A 22,481-nucleotide genomic window follows, 5' to 3' on the forward strand; every position below is an offset into this window, starting at 1 on the left:
ACTGGGTGAGCTCTACCATCACCTACCTTCGGGCTGATACCTTCGGGGCTTTATGGTTTATGCATCAAAAAACTAAAATTCCATTGAGTGAAACATTAAACGCATATAAAAAATATTTTCAACAAACTTTCATTTTTATGCTCCCCACTGATTTTCTCGTATTTTTACTAATTTTTACAGAATTTAGATAAAATTAAAATATTAATCATACCAAAGGAGCGATTATTTCAATTTAAAATGAAAAATGGATAAGATATGTGAGCAAAATCTTTGTAAACGTATTTGAAATTTTAAATGGTAAAAACAGGACCTTTCGGAAGGGAATATTTCCTCCGGTGCATGTTTCACCGTTGAACACGCTCATAATTTTCCAGCCCGGAGCCATTATAAGAGTTCCTCCAGCTCGTCATACGAGTAACAATACCATCCGACTCCTGCTTAACGGCGTGAAAAGCACCTGAGCGATGCCTTCGGCCCAGAGACTTCGGAATAAGTCAAGTGCTGAGTCGTGGAGAGTTCAGTGGACGAGGCAGGCCGGTGGAGGAGTATGGGAAGGAGAAGAGTCGGGGATTTGCAGGGGGCCTACGAGAGGAAGAGAGGGAGAAGGCAGGGAGAGGGAAGTGGGTACGATATCCTTCTTCATCCTCCATTCGCCTCGAAAAAGGGATGACGAGACAGAGGCGGAGAAGCGTGGGGAAAGTTTGACGAACAGAAAGGGCGATTGGAGGAACCGCCTGACGGGAGGAGGCAGACATATGGTGAGTGGTTCGGGGGGAGGGGGTCGTGCCGCCGAAGGGGGGCAGGTTCTGAGCCTGGAGAAGGAGGAAGAGGATGTAAGGTGAGTGAATAGCGAGTGAAAGTGCGAAGAGACGAGTGGGAGGAGAGGAATAAAAAAATGCTACGGCTGTATATAGCCGTAGCATTTTCATAAAAATGCTAGGACCAATATACCTCTCATTAGGTAACCGATAAGTCTCTATCACAAAAATTTCTAATCTCGTTGCAGTTGACAATTTATCGAGCGAATTACAAGAATTTTTTTGCAAGCATAGGGCAGTGAACAAGTAAAGTATTAAATAGGTACACAAAATTCCAAAGTATTTGTATGGCGGGACCTTAAAAATCCCCAGAGAAAGCAAGCAGTCTCACAATATTTCATTATTATTATTTCATAACTCACACTGCCATTCGTAGTAGTGGTACCTCATTCGCACATATATTGAGGTGTGCTCTTTATTTCCACCATTTTTATCGTTTGTGTATCCTTGACTTTAGTGAGCCATCGGGTCATGAATAACCATTTTACCCCCCTTTAAAATTTCTCGACTCCCAATTTAGGTATCCTAAGTCGTTTCTACCTTAGCGTGAAAGTTTAGTCTCTGCAGTCCTTTTATCGGTTACCTTCATCAGTCTCACATACAAAGCGCTTGTCCAATTGGACAAGTGGACTTTGTTCAAGGCATTGATCATTTGAGGTACTATGGTAGCAATTTCACGAAATATTCACGAATTATCTTATTTTAATGAAAATAATGCTATGTGTACTTGATATAATAATCAAAATTAATTAATTTGAAAGACAGGTTTCCGCAAATATATATTGGCTTTTTTCGGTTACCTTTAAGCGTTAATTAGGGTAAATTAAGAGACCATTAAAAAAATTAAGTTTAGCAATTGAATTAAATCAATTTTCAGCACTGGCACTGCTCCATGATAGCTCTATCTAATAATGGAGTCCTGTAAGCTGTAGTAGAAAACCTGTCCAAAAAGGTTTTGCCTTTTTAAGAATTCCTCCTTTTTTAGTAAAAGTTTGTTTTCAGCATAAAAGTAATCAACTCCATTATAAACAGTAATTACAACTCCATAAAATATGAATATATCATTTCACTTTGTATGTGCTATTAATATCCTATCGAACTTTTCCAACCGTAAGAATATTACGAGCACAAAAAATAAAATACTCAACGCGACAGATTATTCTTATGAGTGGTAACTTACGGGATATTAATGTTTTTGAAATGATAAATACTTTGAGTAAATGAAAATGATTAAAATATACTATAAGATGATGTTGCAGTACATAAACGTGATAAAATATGATCTTGTGATTTACAAATGGGACATTAGAAGGCGTTCTGAGATTTGTAGTAAAGGAGGGCGAATGTTGACGTATGGTTTATTATAGCGTAGAAGGCTATGAAGACATTTTTCACAAAAAAACAAAGTGCTCCGTAGGGATTTTACTGTTTCAAAGCGTAATTTTTGAGACTCTCTCCGTTGCAATCGCTTCAACAGTATATACCATACTATTTATTTAAAAAATCCATTATCATTAGATTGCCGTAGAAATAGGAGATGTTTAATTAAGTGAAGGCGTAGGAAAACAGGTGAACTACTTAATCTTTAGTATCTTTGCATCTGGGAACACAACAACATACTGAAATGCTATTCCCTCATGCATGCTTTTCGGGAAAAATCGTCCTTCCAGTCCCTCGCCCCTTTCCTCTTCTACTTTTACGGTAGCACTCGCACTCCTCTTCCTCTCTCGTTCTCTCTATGCCTTCGATTGCATTCTCCCTTTCTTGTCCCCTCAATATCTCTCCCACTCTCTTTTAATCATTACGTAGTCCTGCTTTGCTTTCTGTATCCCACGTGGCAACCCTCTACTGCTCGCGTGATACGCCCCACACCCCTTGACCGACGCACGCGTCTCCTCGCTCGCTCTTTCTCCTCTCTCCCTTTGATGCTCATCCCCCGGCGTCGAAAGTACTCGAGAGAGAGAGAACACAAGGCAAAATTCCACCACCGAGTCTCCGCCGTTCGCTCCCCCGCCCCAACCTGGTCACCCACCACAGCCCTCATCCAAACTCCCCCCGTAAAACCCTCCCTCCTCCCGGTAGCCATCCCTCCGTCGAGGCCTCCTCCCTCCCTTTACCCTTACGCACACCCTCCCTCTCTCCTCTGTCCTCGTCCTCGGGGGAGAGGGGAGTGGAAAGGGGCAGGTTAGGGGTCCCTTACCATTGATTTCGAGAAGATGAAAGCCTTTTCTCATCACGAGTTGATGGCCTTTTCGTTTTCAGGTCGAGCGGGGTCCATTTAATTTATTTTTTTACTCTCGAAAAGTTTGTGTAATCATTTGCCTTTCTTCAGTTGTCCACTCGTCCACCCCCCTCCCCTCCTCTTGGGATGGGTCCGCGGATGGAAGCAGATTCGCACAGCCTAGCCTTTGTAGGGAAGTCCTTTTATGCGAAGGCAGCTTCCATTCCACATAATGACATTCGCCACATTGATTCACAGAAAATCATTGTTCTCCATCACAAGTTGCCAATAATAATTTTTAAATTGTTATGATCATGTTACTACTCGGTTGACAAAAAACTGAAGTGTGTGAGCATTACATTTTAATACTTGTACAATAAAATGGAGATAATGCGAATTTTATTGAAAAGGCTAAAATTTGGTCAGTGAGCATTCATGGTGGGGCATTGTTGAAAACATTAGGCGAAGGCGTTACGCAGACATCTCCTTTATATTCCTTAATGAATTTTTTAGTCATCCTGTTGTACTATATTCTGTCCTCCGAGTATTATCACATTTCGTAAAAATCTTAATTTTTATGAAACTCATAAATTACTCCGAATAAAAAACTGCCCTAAGAGATAATGTGCTTGATAAAAGTATTATAAAATGGTACTGACAAATGATGAGTATCAAACAACAGAAAGTTTCCCAAACTTGACGGTCTTTTTGCGACGCTTACTCGGTAAAATTAAATAATTTTCCGCCCTGATTAATGGCTGAGCTTTTAGAAAATACTCTTTTGATGCATAAATCCGCGACACTACTCATAAACCTCCCTGCTCTTTTCGCCACGGGTATCACACGACCCGCAAGGCACCAGAGCGCTGCCTTTGCGATCAACTTCCATCGTCACAGGTTATAAAACAGCGGGCCGTCACAAATGGCCTCGGGAGATGCAGAAAGGGATTTTCCGGGAATAAAATGTAAGAGAGTGGTGGCGACAATTTATGCGAAGGAAGAGGAAAGAAGAAGAAAGGGAGAGTAGAGGAGGCAGACGGTTGGAATGACGAGAATGGTCTAGTGAAGCATTCAGGCGCGAAGAAGAAAATCACACATTTATTTCCTGACAGCTCGTCGGAACCTGTTAGTGCTTTGCATTTGGAGTATTAGAGGAAGAGAGAGAGTGTGTGTGAGATAAAGAGCAAGGAGAGATTTAGATGGTTACTGGATGACTCTTACAAATCATGCGGTAAAAACAGCGAAATTGAATCTAGTCAGAATAACAAGTGCAATTCAGCAATGGATGTTCCTCAGATAAAAGAACCACCTATTGATTGTTTTCCGTTAAGGAATTAGGATATCCTTGGTCAGTTAATTATGAATATTTTTTTCCGTAGACCTTACCTCTTTATTTAGAATTAGAAACCGTGCAAAATGGTTTTTGGCAACATCTATATGCTGCCCTCCAAACTATCGCTAAACGCCGCACGAAACTTCGGAGGAGTGGTTTGGAGAATGTGGCATGAAAAAGAATTAAGTAGCTATTCAAAAGCTTGCATGAATTCCCTCCTCCATGCATTCAGACTGTAAAATAACAAGGAATTAATTTTCCCAACAATTAAGAAATTAGCTAGGTTCTAAGCTCTAGGTGTTATGTGGTTTAAAGAATAAATTTCCACTAGCAAACAACTCGACAGTTCTGAGCATTATAAACACTATGAACTCGGTGAACATTATGAGTACTGAGTGGATATAACTCAGTACAAAATTTCATTCACAAATCGATTTCAAAAAGTAATGCATTTATGAGTAATCGTAAAATTTTTATCATGTTGAATCTTCTTCCTCCTGGTGAAAAAGGTGGTTGTGCCACGGAATTATTAAGTAAACAAAACTACGAGAGTACTTTTTTTACGCCGTGTGCCATGATTACACATGTGACAAATTATTTTCCCTCTCATGAAGTAGCGTTCTAAAAATCATTACGAAAATTATCATAATCTGAATATCATCATGAAATTGATGAAAACCTTCTCTCGTTCTAGCCTAAATCATTATTTTCCATCAAATCAAGTTTAAAACACAGAATCGAAAAAGAAACTTACACATCACTCGAAACAGATTCGGAATTCTATTAGCCCAGTAATATTCAACAGTTACAGAGTACGCCACCCTTCTCCCCAATTCTCCTGAGTGATTGTTTATTTACCGTCCGCTTAAAATCCCACTCCCTCGCTCCACCGCGAGGGCCAGTCAATAGTATCGAGCCCTTGACATCCCCGCTCTTCAAACCATCCCCGCAACTCGCCCCGAACCTCACACTCTTTTCCGCATCCTATCTAAACACACTTTCGTGCTGTTTGTCTTACCTCACACCAAATGATGGCGTCATAACTTCCTGAAGCGTCGTATCAAATGGGTCCATCGCGCAGAATGGCACCACTCGGGCGCGGCTTTTTTTTACGTTTTATAACCCTATTATACGGCAAGTAATGAAATTCTCAATGGCTCCCCGCTTGAATACACCTCACATTTAAAAGAGTGAGATGTGTTCAATTGAAGTAGGAACAGCAATAATGGCGTCGGACAATTGGGTAGGTTGGTTGTGCACGAAAACGCGTAACGAACTGATGTTGTAAATATTGACAATGGAACACAAGATTCAAATTGCCAGAACTTCACTGTGTAGAGTAAGAAGGTTTTCCTAAACTAGTACACCTTGGTGTTTTTGGTATTCGTTTACTGTAGCCTTCCTCTTCCGTAAGTTGTTAAATAATTCTTGCATTGAGTTGGAATTCAAAAAGGTAATGAATTGGAAAACACGTCTCTGAAAGGTAGGTATACGTAGGGAGAGGTACATGCTGATTTAAATTTGGCGAACGCTTCCCATTTCAAATTGAATTCAAAGCTAAAACGTATCTGAGCTCCAATTTGATGAAAATAGATCCTATTTGTTTCATTCTTCTACCAATAGTAAGGGTTTCAAAAAATTATTTTCAGCACGTTAGATTCACTATTTCTAAAGTCTGGGCCTCAAATTCTTGCAAATAGCAATAATAAATATTTTATAAATTTATTTATGTCCGTTTTTCAATAAGCATATTCCTGTATGTAGAGAGCGTTGCTAGCTTTTAAAAGAAATTACGTATATAGGTGCCTTAAGCACCATTTTGAGCGATTAGAAAAATTATACTCCGGTGCATCATCATTTTGTGTCACAAGGTCTCTTTTCGGCTCATTTACACCTGTATACCATTCTATACTCAGTTAGTGGACGTCAAACATAAAAATACTACTTCACTTGGTCAGAAAATGCATCCAAACCTTCCAATTTCCTGTTGCATGGGACACTGATTATCTGACCAATCGTGAGGATGGTAGTGCACCCGGCCTCCAATTTGCACGATCCAATCTGCTAGTTAGGATTTGCTAGTTCTAATCACGTTCAAGTCAAATTATATTTCCTCGGAAACCTCTGCCAATAAGTGTATTAACTCACCTTTGAGAGTATGATTACGTACATTTTGGTGTTTTGGTTTTCCCAATGCTGCACTTTCTTCGTCCCCGGCAAAATAAAGTATATAAACCATTGACTACTTAAAGAAAATCAGATAAATGAAGGTATTGCCTACGTAAATGTTGAAGAATTGATCAAAATAAAATTGATTCAAATGAATATTTACGCAATAATCTCTATAACAGTGGACGTGGAAATATTGTTAAACATTGATGACAGTAAAATTTTTCATTAATACTGCAACAGTAAATTAAATTAGCGATGCATTTTCTAATTTCAAAAAAATATATTTTATTTCATTTTTATGCTTAAAAATTTTCAACCAAGTCTTCACATGAAAATAAGACTCATTACGATTAAGAGGCATTAGCTTTATGAGAAATTAATGAAGCTCAGCGCTCCAAAATAAATCTAAGAATACTATGCCAATCCAATGAAATATCTCAGTATCCATTTCAATTACTGGAAACAGTCATTTTCTAATGCAATCTCGCGAGAATCCGGGGAAACCTCCCAGTAAAGGTAAAAGTTCATTTTGATTTTTTAACTTAAATATGGAATTTCTCAGAATTCAATGGAGTAATTAACAAATTTACTTCCTACTGCGATAAGAGTCAGTTACTGAGAATTTTTACTACTCATGAAATAGTTAAATGCAGACATGTCTTGCAGTTTCCCACGATTTCCCTCCAATAGTCCTTATGGAAAATTTATCTTGAGCCAATGTGTAAAGCAATTATTATATCACCTTCCTTAAATATCGTTCGCAAAATGTCGTGGTTCCATTATTTTTGGCTGCAATTAATGAAACTATCACACAATTATATGACTAAACAATGCCACAAAGCATTTGGTGATTTTCTGTAATTCCTAAAAGTTGCAATGTCGTTGATAATGACCAGGAAATTTTAAAGAGAGTAGTCGAAAATTAAAATAATAAGGATGGGTTAACTCTCGATATTATTATGCAATAATCAATGTATTAATTCGGCTAAGAACATCGATGTATTAAGAATTAGTTAGTACCAACCTCCGTAAATTAATTCATTGCCAGGTAATATGTATGTAGACTTCAGGAAAAAACGGCGGTTACACAGAGCACTTGCAGGCAACTATTTTCAATGTGCTGATTTAAAAAAATTGCGTCGATCTCCAAATCGATTCCAGCGATACAGGGAATGCCAATGCTCCCGAATCTCTCAAATGAACGGTTTTGGGTGTCAGCTACCCTCATTCCACGTAAACAGGTCCTTCATTGAGAAAGGACCCTTGAGCACCCTCCCGTTTAACCGGCGGAATATTCGTGGAGCGGAATAAAAACCCCTTATGAATAATACATTAATTGGAGGAGCGCCCCCCGGAAGCCCTGCCTTCTATGACGGTGGCTTGCCCTCTTCAACCCGAAGTTCGTGCTTAACACGGGGTTTTAAACAACCCTAAAAAGGAAAATAACCCTTTCCCGTCAGATGGAACATGTCGAAACTTTAGTTTGAGAGAAGAGAAAGCTCCAGGTTTATAAGGATTGCCTTTATAAGCAACATCGGTAGGGAGTCTATCCTCAAGCAAGTAGACGGTCCAACAAATGGTGGTTAAAACCTCATCGTCGTTCAACGTCTCTCATATCAGAATAGGCACTTAAACCCAAACAGGGTCATAAAAGCATAAGATGAAGTCATATAGAAGGGCTTCACCGCATGGCTCGTACAGGGGAAAAGTCGGATATCGGCGGTTCCTGAGTAAAGAATGATGAACAGCATCATAGCATTCAATTTTATCACACCAGAGCATTAAAACTTTCCTGATATCATTGTGATAAAGTTTTTGAGTCGAGTTTTCCTGATGTTGGAGCATAAATCTTTTGCAAAGTTGGCCAAAAATTCGAAGGGACACGTAAAATATGCTCGTAACTCCATTTGCGCTTCTCAAATTCCGTTGGTACATCAATGGCCTAGTGAACTATTTCTCCCTATCAGAGTGTTTCCATTCATCTAAGAAAAATGCATAACTAGTTATTCCTCCATCACGTGAATTTTGAACGAGAGGGAGAATTCCAGATGATATTTTTTTTAATCAATGTCACCAAGAATACGCTTCCGCATAGCACAGACATTCAGAACTCTGATAACAATATTACCTCAAAATAATTTCCCTTTCATGATCAAATTATCATTAAAATACAACTATAATTGAGAAAATTGCTAATCGGTGTTAATATGACTAACAAGTCATCCTTTATTATGTTTACTATCACTTTAATTTTAATAAGAGATTTGAAAATAAAAGATTAGCTTATTCAATAATATGAACCAATTTAATTTATGTAATATACATGATTAGTACTTTAAACATATTAAAGTATTTTCAGCCATATTTTAGAATTGGTATTTTGATTCCATATAGACCTTACTGAAATTATATTTTTAAAAGGACCTTCGTGGGAGAATCAGTAAAAGTTAATATTGACTATTACACTATTTCGCTTCCAAATTTTAAAGAAATTTTATTTAGTTGCTATCAAATTTGGCCAGGTGGATATATTATAAGCAATCATAACTGGACTAATAATGTACCCTTTCAAAGCAAATACTATGCTTGTGTCTCAAATTGTAAACACTGCTACAATAGTAAGCGAAGCATTTAGAATGCTGTTTTCAAAAGAACGAAGAGTATTTTTATGCAAAAAAACAATTTTCATTTGAATCCCAAGCTGGGTAAAGCTTACTCAACAAAGGTAATATACGCACAATAACAAATCCCATATCCCACAAACACATCCCACATCAGTTAGGGCAATCAAGGTCAACTGACTCAACGACTGATATTTAAATTCACTCATTGCAAAATGAATGTATTTTGGACGCATACGGCAGCATTATAGAAAAACAATAAGACGTAATGGACACATATGCATGCAATATAAGCGGCAAACAGGGAAGGTATACTGATCTAAGTGTTCGTTTATCCATTAGATTTACAAGGTTTAACCCATGATAAGTGAATTACGTAAGCTTGAACGAAATGTTTACCGTTCTACAACGGAATGTTGTTTTATCTGAAAACAACAAGCACTTCAAGCACTCTGCATAAAAAGACTCAAGAATTCGAAGATAAAAGTTTTAAAGCCGCGGCATGACGACGCGACCAACAAAATGAAAACCAGCAATATAACTCAACGGTTTAATCACTGGCCTTGGCTATCTTCGAAAATCCCGAAATTAATTACTTCCGGAGTCGCTCCCGGTTTAGCATGGCATTAAAAAAAAACCCCAGCTGGCAAACCTTTTCTGGCGCATCCCTTTCATTCCGTTCGCGGACAAAAAGTGGAATCGGAGCGTTGTGAATGGCAAAAAAATAAAGAATATCCGCGCCGCGCGGGTCACCGGGAGCCCCAAGAGGGTCACTCCACAAAGAATGGCGAGTGTAGGGGAAGGGGGGGAGGAGGAGAGAGAAGGGGAGACAAGGGTGGGGTAGGGGGTGCAGGATAAGGAGCGGGGGCAAACGGAGTGCCTCGCAGATGACCTCTGACCACTTCCTCCCTCTGTCAAAGCATATAAGCAACGCTTTGTTTCCAGACAACCACTTGGTAAACACGCACAAACATACGAGTTCCGTCAGTTCCATAACCGGTGTGAGAATGCTGGATGTGTTTTAACCCCCCGGGCCCGCTGCGCCCTCACCCCCCAGGGGACCACGACACCGCATTCCTTCACGCCCACCCCCCCTCTCTCTCTATTTCTCTCACTTCCACCCCCCAACCCGTTCATTTTTTCGGTGGGCTCCCTCTCGCCCCGAACCTCGAGGACCCCACCCCCTCTGTCACACTCTCCATTTATTCAACCCTTTCCTCCCTTGGCACTCCACCACGTACACTCCCTCCTCTTACCCCCTCCTCGTCAGTTACTCCCCGTTACATGTAGCGAATATTTCCTCCTTTTTCCAACCAAGGTTTTCAAAGGTGCCGTTCACAGAACTCCGCTTGACAATGCATCGTGTGCGGGGCATGTCAATGCGCTCCCTCGTCAACTGCATTCGTTCACATCTGGGGCGTCCCTACACCCAGCGGTGCTCGAAGTGAGGTTTGGGGTGGATAGAAAATACGGACATTCTTTTTCATTCACAGTAAATATTTCTCATGAAAAATTCATCATAATGTAATTGACTCCAAGTATGAGAATATTACAATGGTACGTGGGTTATGTTACAGTACTGGAATGGATAAATGCGAACATTTTCCAGGCATGATGATTCTTGGTGGAGGCCTAAAAATGTTACAATGAGTGATTATGGGAAACCGGTTTGAAATATTATTATTATTAAAAATACACATGTGCTGATAGACGATGTTAGGTGGTACACAAGTCCCAAATAATCGCAAAAGATAATAGCTAAAATCAGACTTCAAAATACAAATCTCTTTAACAAAACAAGCGAATCCCCATCCCATTTACAACCATTAATCAGCAAGAAAAAAAAGATAATTAAAAAAAATAAGCTATTACATATAATACAATACACCACACATCAAAATATATCGATAAGAATACCTGACATTCAACTTGTGTTCAGGGAAGAGCGACAAAAAACAAAATGAAGCTCCTACGACGTTATAATTTAAAATTTTCAGATTTTCAATGCTAAAAAATATCATTTTGGTTACTCCATGAATTTCCTTTACAGGAAATAAATCAAAACGTTGATGAGATAAATGCATTAACTAATGAGCTATTTCGTATTCAATAAAAAGCATTTGCTTCGGCCACGCCTTATTGGAACCAACCCTTTTGTCCGCTTTCATGAAATACCTCTCCCTACACCATGGAAGCGAATTGTCAGAAATAATGTCTTTGCGTGGACGCAATGATGAACTCAAATCACTATAAGAAATCATTGGTGCTCACTACTCGTAGTCACTATGAGTGATTTTATTGTATATTAATTTTTTTGAAAGTACACTTTTTTTGACAAACGCACATGCGCAGAGCTCTACAATTTCCTACACACCTGATTACAAACTAATACCTCCTCCTGCCCAAGGGTGCACGTTACGCTCTTAACCTTCTACGGGTCGTTAAACTCTCGTAATGGGCTGGACTTTCCAGCTGTCAACAACGAGAGGAGGATGAGTCAAAATATCGCATTTCATAAACGGGTTAACCTAGTTTTAGAAAAACATACACAACCTTCTCAGCTTTGCTCATTTAGCATCAAGATTTATATTTCAACCTTACATGGTGCATTTGAAATTTTTATGAAGGCATTGTTCCTAATTGGTATTTTTAAACACTACTTACGGTTCACCTAATGTTTAATTAGTAGTTAAGCATTGCTCCACAGTTAATATGAAGACCATACAGACAGAAAATACAATTCTAAATGATAAGAAATCCGATACTTAAAAAACACATCCCTAGGTAAATTTTTCCAAATTTCAATTTCATAATGAACAGCAGCATTTCTTCAAACTGAGATCAGAATATCAGAGTTTATCAGAAATATAAGCATGGAGTAGAATTGAAGAATTTAGCTGAAAAATTCTTTCATTTGTTTTACATCTTGGGCGAATTATATCACAAGGCATGATTTCATTATTGTTCGACCAATGCTACGCCCACATTTCCAGTTTCACTAGCGGCCCCATAATATTTATCTTTCGGCGGTGACAACCCACATTGTGGAGAAACGAGATGAATAATACCCATCTGCTCACCTAAAGTCTATTCAAAGGATTGGATTCGCACTAACATGAAGCCAAAACTATTTAAATATAGTGGAGAGGAATAGTCTCTGTGAGGTTCGGATGCAGATAACTGGCAGGCCTTGAGTGGACGACCCGTTTCGGCAAATTAATTCTGCATAATATTTTACGCCTCGGGGTTTTTTTTTCAAGTTTCTCGGCTCATTACCAGTCTCATCTGGTGCATAATTAGGGCTCCATTGAAATCTCATCCACTCGAGTTCAGGGCGTCGAGAGTCACTTATTTCCCGAGGACAATCAGGTCAACGGCCAGGTGAGAAGTGTCCCCCCACTCATTCGATCACGTCATCGGGGACCGCGAGCTCTCGTCCGAATCACGACGCTTCCGATGCACGAGGATATCTCCATACCGCCCAAAAAAAATCCCTCCCGTCCTCAAGCTAACTCCTTGCGCCTCCCCAAACCGCTTCCACTTCTCCCTCCCTCCCCCGCTTCGCGCCTCGGACCCGCGTGCAGGCAACTCTTAAGGGATGGGGGTGGCGTCGGCTGGCGCGAAGTTCGTCGGGAAGGAGAAGAGGAGGAGGGGGTGTTATAGGAGGAGGTCCCGCCTTCGGTTTATTGTGCGCTTCACATATAAACGCCGTGGCGTCGGTTGACAAACGAGTGGAATCCCCAAGTCACCTACCCCCCCCCCATTCCCCTCCGCCATCCCTTCACCCGTCCTCTCATCCCCTCATTCTACCCTCAAAAACGCGGGGTACTGCACGAGAGCCACCCGCTCCCTTGGGAGAGGAGGCCGGGCGGGACGAGGGAAACGGGGGTTTGGGGGGGGGAGAGGAGAAGGGAGGATGGGAAAGCGGGTAACTGTGGATGGAGGGACGATGAAATATTAAGTGGCTGTCACCGACTTGGATGCTCGGAGAATGAAGTCCGAGGTGCGTAGCTCCGTGTATCGCATCAGGGGGGAGGGCGGGGTGGAGGGAGGGATGTAGGTGCCTTGGGGATGAGGGGAGAGGCGGGGGCGGGATGGTTTGGATTGCATGGGGCAGGAATGGGAGGGAGGGCAGGAGAGGCGGTCGGCGAGGAGTGTTGGAGGACGGGTAGGCATGCGATAACTCATCACCAGCCTTGGGGTAACAATCATGTTCGGCGAGTGATATTAAAAAAAGGAGAGTTAACAAACATAACGTAAAATGGCATTGTTGTGAAAGGAATTGTTGACGACACTACGGGGGGATGTGTAGTCCGTTGTTTGTGAGAGGAGAGAGGACACGGATGGCATTAATATGGAACACAGCAGATGGGAGTATTGTAAATTACCGGGTCCGATGGAAAACATTGAGATTGAGGGAGTTTCGTACCTGAGAGCTATCGGCCACGACAACTATGTGTCCACGATGAAAGGAAATCAAAAGCATTCATTGTTTGCCACTCTTTTTACCATTTCACGAAGAAAAAATTTAAAGAAATTGATAAGAACGGAATGAAAATAGCAAAATGCACAGCAGTCAAAGGTAATCCCAAGTAAAAATCAAATGAAGCTCGTGGAGCTGAAAAACAAAAAAAATCTGTTTCCATAAAATATTAATAATTTACTTCAAGATTTTCCATGCGTTAAAACCAAAAAATGGGAGTAAAATTTAGAGATAAGCTCAGTTTAAAGTTAACATTAACACATATAAGTTAAGAATTAGCCTATTATGTGCATTATCACGCTTGTAACTACCTTTATTTTGGATTGATATTTTTTCTAGCGTAGTAGATACCATGGGTATGCGATTTTTTTTATCATTCTATCATTCAACAAGGGCAAGCTAAATTATATACTGGGCATATTGAATATTTCAATGAATAGTTACATCTCTTAATCCATTATAGGGTGCAATAAGTCTATAGGTTTTGTCACTTTTAAGCTAAATAGGAGTTCATTCAGTTCTTTTTCTGATAATTGGAGAATACGCCCCTCATGAAATATATACCAAGAACTATCAGCTTCACATTTCAAAAAGATAAGTTGTGAAACTCCATGATTGGATCGGGAAAAATTAATTAATTCCACATTAATAATCCATCTCACGCTCGGGTTTCTTTACAGAGGGACATCCTCAAGGAGTGTGCTTCTGTATATTTCGTCCGCAGTTATTTTTTTACATTGCAAGCATTTATAGGTCCACATACCTACGGATAGCATCAAAAAATCATGCCCAGCGCTCGCAGACCGTGTATGTCCACCAAAATGCACTTTGCGGGACATGCGAGTCTCGTTCACGAGATGACCTGGTCACCTCTTCTCTTTATACCACAACTCAAGAAATAAGTTGACTTCGTTTTATTTTTAATGTAACATGTGTTGAAACTAGTGCCACTAATATCCTGCAAAAATTTACCCCGCTTCTCCACCCTCACCGTGAGCCATAATAAGTTCCTACCCCCTCGCATCTCCTGTTTATGCAGATTCTTATTTGCCACGTCGTCGTTTCCATCAAAATTTTTTTTCCTTAGACCGCAACGCCGTTCCACCCTCCGCCGCCCCCACCCCCCAAACACAACCCCAATCCGCGCATGGGTTTCATACTTTATTCATTCAGATTTCATGCAGGCGGTCGTAGGGTCTGGAGTGCAGGGACTGGCGGTGCGCAGCGGGGACCCGGCCGCGCGCGCGGGTGTGTGTGTATGTGTGGGGGGGGGTTAACTTTGCGGGAAACGACGTCGTCCTCCCTCAGAGCAGCGGGGAGGGGAGAGGGAGGCTGGCCTCTCCTCTTGTGCCGATGGCGGGGGATAAGAGACGAGCTCAAAAGAAGGCGGCGGTATGACGGGTCGAGAGGAACGAAGAGGGAAGGGATGTGAAGGAATTTTAGCCCTGTTGCAATAACCCGCGTCTTGTCTTGCTTGAGGTCATCGATAATTCGCCGCTGAAGGCGATCGAAGGACAGACAAGGGGGGCAGGGCACAGGGGACCGGGGTAATGGGATGGGTTGATGGGAGTTATAAATTCGGCGGAGGCGGGGATGGGGCGAGGGGAGGGGGAGCGGGGAGTGACGAAGGAGAGGGGGCGGGCGCAGGGGAAATAGGCAGGGATGAGGGCGGGCCAAAGTGGATGTGTTCAGCAGTGTGGGTGGTACGTACATGCATCCCCGTACCAGTCTCGCTCCGTCAGTTTATAAGCTGGACTTAACACGGAGGAGGGTGTAATTCTACGCAGTGATCCCCTCGAATGTCTGAACTCGTATTTGCTGGTGCGAAAATAAAAGCGAGGTACTGCTGTCACGGGATGATGTTCTTGACCGCGTAGTCTTTCTAGAGAACGCTGATTTACAATCTGAAGTAAATTCCGTATTGCGCTCGATCCTCACCAAACACTATTCCCAGAGTAAATCCTTAAGCATCCTGAACTATCGATGCTTTCCTTAATTCTGTTATTTAATTAGCTACATAATCAAATATTGCGTTAAAATTTTTTTGTGGCAGTCACTGGAAAAAATTTAGTGGCTATCAGTAGACCTGAGTAAAAAAGATGAGTCGAAGAAAATATAATACAGCACCGGGAAAAATGTACTTGATGCGGAATAAAAGTAACATTTATATGAATTACTGAATCCCTTCGGTGGACATTTCAAGGATGCAAAATAAACGACAAATATTAATCCAGTTCGCACATACGAGGCAAAAAAAAAACAATAAACTATGTGTTTGTGACCACGATTTTATTTTTACGAAAAAACTAAGAGTTGATTTTTGCCAAGTGGGTTCGTTCTTATTGAAAGCTGCATGACTAGTAAAATATGCCTTGTGAAAATTTGATTTAAGTTATACAACAGGTTTGAAATAACTATATTCAACGCTATAGTGTGCTTTATTGTATACTTGTACATTACATATCCTCGGATAATTAGTAAAATCGATTAAAGTGTGATAACATACACATTCGATTTTGATTCCTCGGTATCTCGGATCATAACCACCCCTGAAATTCACATTATCCAATTGAATCTATTAATTCGCGTATGAGTGGAGTAATTAGCACTAACAACCAGGTTCCTGCAGCTGTGATCAAGGTTTATCCCGATCATGGCATTTGTAAAATAAATTAAATCCAGCTTCCATGGTATATTTTAAGTGACTCGCCAAAAACTCATATTTAAATTTCAATTAAAAATTTATCCTCCTATGTTTCTTCCGGAGGTTTTTAAAAATTTATCCTCCTAGGTTTTTAAGGGTTTTCATAAATTACAAAAGCGATATGCGAAAGGTAAAAGTGCATCTCATACATTTAAGAAAGTCAGGTGAAAATGCATTGATATTGTGTACCGGTACCGTCATCAGCAATTACAAACTTTAATACGACTCGTAGACAGTGTCCAAATTCACCCATTCATTGATTTATTTTCAAACTTAATTATCAAGCCTTTAAGGAACTTTAAGGAAATGAGGGATATTTAAGGAACTGAGCAATATAGGTTCAATGTTGTTTTTTCCTACATTTTTATCCACAAATAAGATAGTGAAAGGCGTAAGGTATTACCAGCTACGTTTTAAGGTATTACACTATGTTATGGCGTACCAAACAAATGTAAAAACGGAAAAGTCTAAAGGTACTTAATAACTTGGCCAATTAGAAAAGCCTCCATGGTAAAGAAAAAGTGTGCCTCGGGAACAAACGCTACAGAAATTAACCGTAAAAAACTCTCGTTAGCGAACACGAACCGAACAATTCCTGGAGTCTGTTCCAATTTGCGGTAAAAAAATATTTACAGTACACGCAGCGAAAAATCAGTTTGATTCAAAAGAAGATAGGAGGTCCTGTCCCAGTCCAATCGTGCAGCGCTAATGGGAGTCCGCCGTTCGAATCTCGCCCACTCAGCCAGTTTCCCTTTCGACCCAACGCCTCTCCGCTGAGCAGTGGGACCACCGCTCGCGCGGCCACTGCCTCCTGCCCCCGCTCACCACCCCCTGCCTCCCCGAGGGGCCCCGCCGTCACGCCCGCCTGCGCCACCCCTCACACCACTCGACCCTCTTCATCTTCCTTCCCCTTCCCCCACACCTTCTCTTAATTTCCTCAATCGCACAATCTGCTCCCTCGGTCCCCTCGCCCGGCCTTCCCCTCCCAGCCTTCGCTCCTACCACGGTCCTCCCTCCCGGGGACGGGGAAAATATGGCCTCCCTCCCTTACCCCCAAACCACACCTCCCCATCCTCTCCTGACTGTCCGGCCGAATCACCTTCTCCACTCCTTCCACTCCATATACCGCGCAGTTTATCGCCCAGAAATCTCCTCGTCCCACCTCCCTCGCCTCGCCTCTCTCTCTCCGCCATTTTCTCCGCAATCCCGTCCCCGCATTCGACAGTCCACCTCTCCTTCCCCTCCCCCACACCCTCTCTCTCTCCCCCTTTCTCCTCTTCCGTTCCCTGACCGGAGCTTTCGTTTTTATCCCTAGTTAGTTTCATCTCCCTCCACAGTTGGCCATTGTATGTACCCCACGTACGGACGCTATCTTTTAGTTTTCGTCAAGAGGCCACTTCTGCTGCATCAAGTGAATCTTTTTACGTATAGTAAAACTCGATAGACCGCGAAATTGGACATAATCAGTTTTGAGATGGTTCGAGTCCAAAAAAAAGCACGACTCCTTCCGTCGGCAGTTCCCTGACCGTCTTAGTGTTAAATTTCCTTCCTATGTCCTCTGTTCACTCGATGAATAGATCGAGATTACCGCTAAATCGAAGGAATAGGTTTCCGATCAGTTTCCGCCGGATTTAATTTCTTCAACTGGCACCCGTTTCAAAGTATCTCGTGTGTCCTCATACCATATATTACGTTGGTGTCAGCAACTATTCTGGTATTTGATCACCCCCTACCACACATCTTAGCGGAGTCTTGCAGGGTACTATGTAATAAACTAACAATAAACGTTTTTAGCACCGGCCCAAACACCAAGCGCTGAATATTCGATGGACCACACCGTTGCATCTTAGCTTATCACGGGTACAAAGAAGCGTTGAATTAAAAATTCAAGTGAGTATCACTTTATCACTCCGAATGTCACTGCGGGCAGTATATTTCTGATTGCAAGGACTTATTAACTCTGTCAGTCATTTCGTCCATAAAACTACGAAAAAAGAATTTTCCATCTTTTTGTCATCAATGAAAATATAAACGCTGACTTTCACCTATAACATTAAATGTAAACTCATATACCAAGCGCTTTTTAAACCGTTCAAGTGATGGTCAAAGGAAGTAGGGATTCAATGTTTATTCAAGGTTTATCAAGGTTTAAAAATCAATCGCCTTGACCGGATTTCGAAACCGAATCAACCAAATGAAATGACTGTCCGATTACAGTTACTGTCGCGGCATCTCCCGCAGTCTCCTTGAATTTGTTACAAGAGAACATAAAATGTTTCATTGGACTTCGCATCCACACTCGGAATGAGTATTTACAAATTAGCAGATGATGTGGACTGCGTCTCTTTCTGGTGAGCAGGAAGGTTGAAGAAGAATCTTTACATGACATAAATTTCCTTAAGATTTAAATAAATAGATTTCAATAATTTACGACCTAAAATTTTGAACTAAAATAACCCTTCAATCTCAAATCAATGTACTTAAAGAAATGTACTTGCGCAAAACATTGACTGCTGAAAAAACCGAATGAATTAACAGAATAGAACTTCCTTCATTCGCTTTCATTTCTCTTGGCACCGCTAGACATTTGATATTTTCTATTCGCATACGTCATTCCATTTCTTTTCTCTTCGAATCGGCTATCGCTACAGCATAGCAGTCTTTTTTATATTTCCATGATTACGCAGGCAATACAACTCACCTGTCGAAAAAATAGATCTCGTGGAATCAAGAGTCCGGAAACAAGGTACAGCCATAAATTCACCTCCTCCCTCAGAACGGATAAAATCGGGATCCACCTTATGGACTGGGTTCCGGAATGGACAAGCAACGTGATCTCTCTTCCGAACGACAGAGTTGTAGCAAATTAAAAAGAGGAATGGTCCACATTGGAAGTACGATTGAATGAATGGCTTCGTGTAAGAAAGGGGGTGGATGGGGAAAGAAAAGAGGAGAGGCGTGTCATAGGGAAGGAAGTTGCTGAGCTTGAAAAGCGAAATGTCATGGGGCTGGAAATTGCCGAATCGTGGTCTTTTGAAGCCCCTCCTATCTGTTTTCTCATAATAGTTGTCGCTAAAAGTTTGATCATGGCATATATTCGACAAGAACAGGCATATTACTGCGATGAATTCCAGTGCCTCAACATAATAAATTACTTTGAGTTTCAAAAACCGACATACGTGGTCTGTCCAATACATACGCAAACTAAGGCCATAAAAACTTTATTTTGCAAAATTTAGTCTACATCGATTTTGTCCAATTTATTGTACTCTCCATTCGTTGCTATGCACTTATTCCATCTTCTTTTCCACTGTTTAAAGCACCCTTGGAAGTCCTCGGCAGTTAGATTTTTTAGTTTTCTCGTCGTTTCTTGCTTTATTGTGTCCGCACCTTCCCAGTGATGTGCCCTCATCACATTTTTGCATTTTGGGAACAGGAAAAAGTCACAAGGGGCGAGATCTGGCGAATAAGCAGGGTGATCAAGGATGGTTTTGAATTTATTGCCAGAAACTGGTGAACAATCAATGCTGAATGTGCAGGTGCATTGTCATGGTGAAGGACTCACCCATCATGTTCGGTTAAAATAGTGTGCACTGTTGATTTTCCTAAATTCAGTTCACGAACTCTCATTCGGACAGTTTTTCGACGATCAGTAAGGACAAAGGATTGCACACGATCAATGCTGTCGTCAACACAGGTGGTTGAAGTTCTTCCCGGCCTTGCATTACCCGTTGCTTCTTGTCGGCCATCTTTCAAACGCTTAATCCGCTTGAAAACGGATATTTTCTTCAGAGCATTATCACCATAAACAACTGTCAACATTTCAGTAATTTCTTGATAACCTTTACCGCACTTCATCAAAAAAACTTGATGTTGATTCGTTGCTCCGTGATTTCGCCAATTTCCATTTTCGACAAACAGTAAGAACAAAGACAACAGAAACTAACATGACTGGCACCATACGCACAGCTCGACGATCCGCCAAACGCAGGCGGCTGATTGGGTGTAAGACAACTAGCGCCACTAGTGGGTTGGGCTATAGTCCGCGTTATGGCCACCAGATTGCACCAATTCGCATATTTATCGGCCAGACTACGTACTTATATTTTTTATAAATTTAAAGGTATATCTGAAACGAGCTTAAAAAATAGCGTGGCTTTTAATAAAAAAGGCGCTACTAATAATAATCAAATTAACGATAACGATGCATAGAAATAAAAAGCACAATTGAACTTAGAATAACCGTATTATTTAAAAATACCAACAATACATAAGGAAAGTTTATTCTCACGGATTTCGAAAATATTATATTATTATTACTGACTATTTGAAAAGTATATACTTAAACGAAAAAATTGTATGGTACTTTTTTCAAATAAACTATTATTAAGCGACAGGTAAGTGCAAATACAAATAATTAGTTAACAGCCCCAAGAGATCAACATACGTAGAATCAAATGGATAAAACAAGCCGGGAGGCAATTATATCGCTTAATGCACGGAGACCACGGCTACGCGCTGACGTGATAGATAAGGTCGTGAGAAATGAGCCAACCCCGTCAGCCTGTCGTTCAAGTAATTACCGTTACCGTGACGAATAGCAAGTAGTAGAGGAGGAGACTGAAAATAGTGAGCAAATCTATTGGTCTGCGGCGTTCTATTTATATCTGCTGATGTTTTAATCCACACAGCCTCCAGTTTCAAACCCTGGCATAATTTGAAGAGAACTTTCATTCACTCGACGAAACTACTTACATATCCGCGGGACATTATGGAAAACAAAAGGGCGAGGGGGGTGGGAATAATCACGCAAGTCCCGGACGAATGAGTCGTAAAATGGAAAAACAAAAGTTCAAGAGGAATGGAGTGGCGGGGCAAACCGACGCTGCAAACGTGAACGCAAGAGCCGTCCTCACAATTTGGACGGCGAGTAATCCGTCATGGGCGAGATAAATGCATGAGCTCATGGACATCCATCTACTCACACACTCGCACCCCACAAAACGGGGAGGGAGGGACGATTCCCTTCAGCCATCCGCCTCGCCACACCGCCCCCCCCGCTCGCACACGCGCTGCAAGTCCCCCGTGCCACGGCCGCAACGCAGGGCCACCTCTCTATCTCTCTCCCTCTCCCTCAACCTCTCCAACCCCTCAACACTGCCATCCCATCCAACAGCAGCAACCCCCACGCCTCCACCACCATCACCACCGGACCCACCGACCTGCCTACCTGCTCGCCAACCCGCGCGGGGCCATCATCTCTCGCTTCAATTCCCCACCTCTCCCTCTCTCTCTCTCACTCTCTCTCTCTCTCTTCCCCCTCAACAGCACCATCGCATGCGTTATCTCACGAGCGACCAGGAGGTGCAATCCAGACGATGAGATGGAGGGCATGTAGGGGTGGGCGAGGCGAGATAGGGGAGGGGAGGGAGGAGTGGACCGTTGGGATGGGGGAATGCAACCCTGAGGAGTGGGCGGCCGAAGGAAAAGGGGTGGTGTGTGGGCGGAGAAAGGGGGTTGGGGGAGAAGGGGGTGGAAAAGTGCGGGAGTCCTGCATAAATCTCAGCCAGACGACCCCTCTCGCCCCTTCCCTCCCTTCCCCGACCTTTCCCCCTTCGTCCCCTCTCCCCACACACACACGCCCCCGCCTCACGCCCCTGCCGCATCCCCACCTCACTCACTCCTTTCTCTATTTCTCACTTGTTACGTCCTTCTCACCTCTTTTTCTCTCCGCCTTTCACTCCGCCTTCCTTTTCCTCTATTTACTTTTTTACTTGTTTTCGAAGCAAATCCGTTAATGCTCGTCTATTCATCCATCCGATGGACTAGGACAGAGACGAAAACATTAGAGAATTGGAACACGTTCCATCCAACAGAGCACGTATTGAGTACTAGGTCATGTTTTCACTGGAATCCTACTTGAGTGAATTTGCATAGATATGTGCTTGCCCTCGTTCATTTATTGCTAATCTAAGGTTCAACACACACTGGAAATTCAAAAGAAAATTTGTCCACGCGGAGCAAATTATGTGTGTTCACTATTTTAGTTGTATAATAGGACAATTTCAAGGGATCTTATCCATAGTTCGTGGCAGGCATTACTTTTTCACAAATAAAAACCAGAGTAGT

General features: G+C 41.8%; 1 protein-coding gene across 1 annotated transcript in view; it reads left to right on the forward strand.

Annotated features, from left to right (window-relative positions):
- Nucleotides 1-464: 464 nt before the first annotated feature.
- LOC139690469 (uncharacterized) overlaps nucleotides 465-22,481 on the forward strand; it is a 111,876-nt gene continuing 89,859 nt past the window's right edge. The window contains exon 1 of the mRNA XM_071587925.1: nucleotides 465-838. Coding sequence (XP_071444026.1) covers nucleotides 465-838 — 374 coding nt within the window. The remainder of the gene's footprint in view (nucleotides 839-22,481) is intronic.

The sequence above is a fragment of the Hetaerina americana genome, unplaced genomic scaffold, assembly GCF_022747635.1.
Source record: "Hetaerina americana unplaced genomic scaffold, ioHetAmer1.1.p SCAF_3, whole genome shotgun sequence".
In the NCBI taxonomy this organism is placed as follows: Eukaryota; Metazoa; Arthropoda; class Insecta; order Odonata; family Calopterygidae; genus Hetaerina; species Hetaerina americana.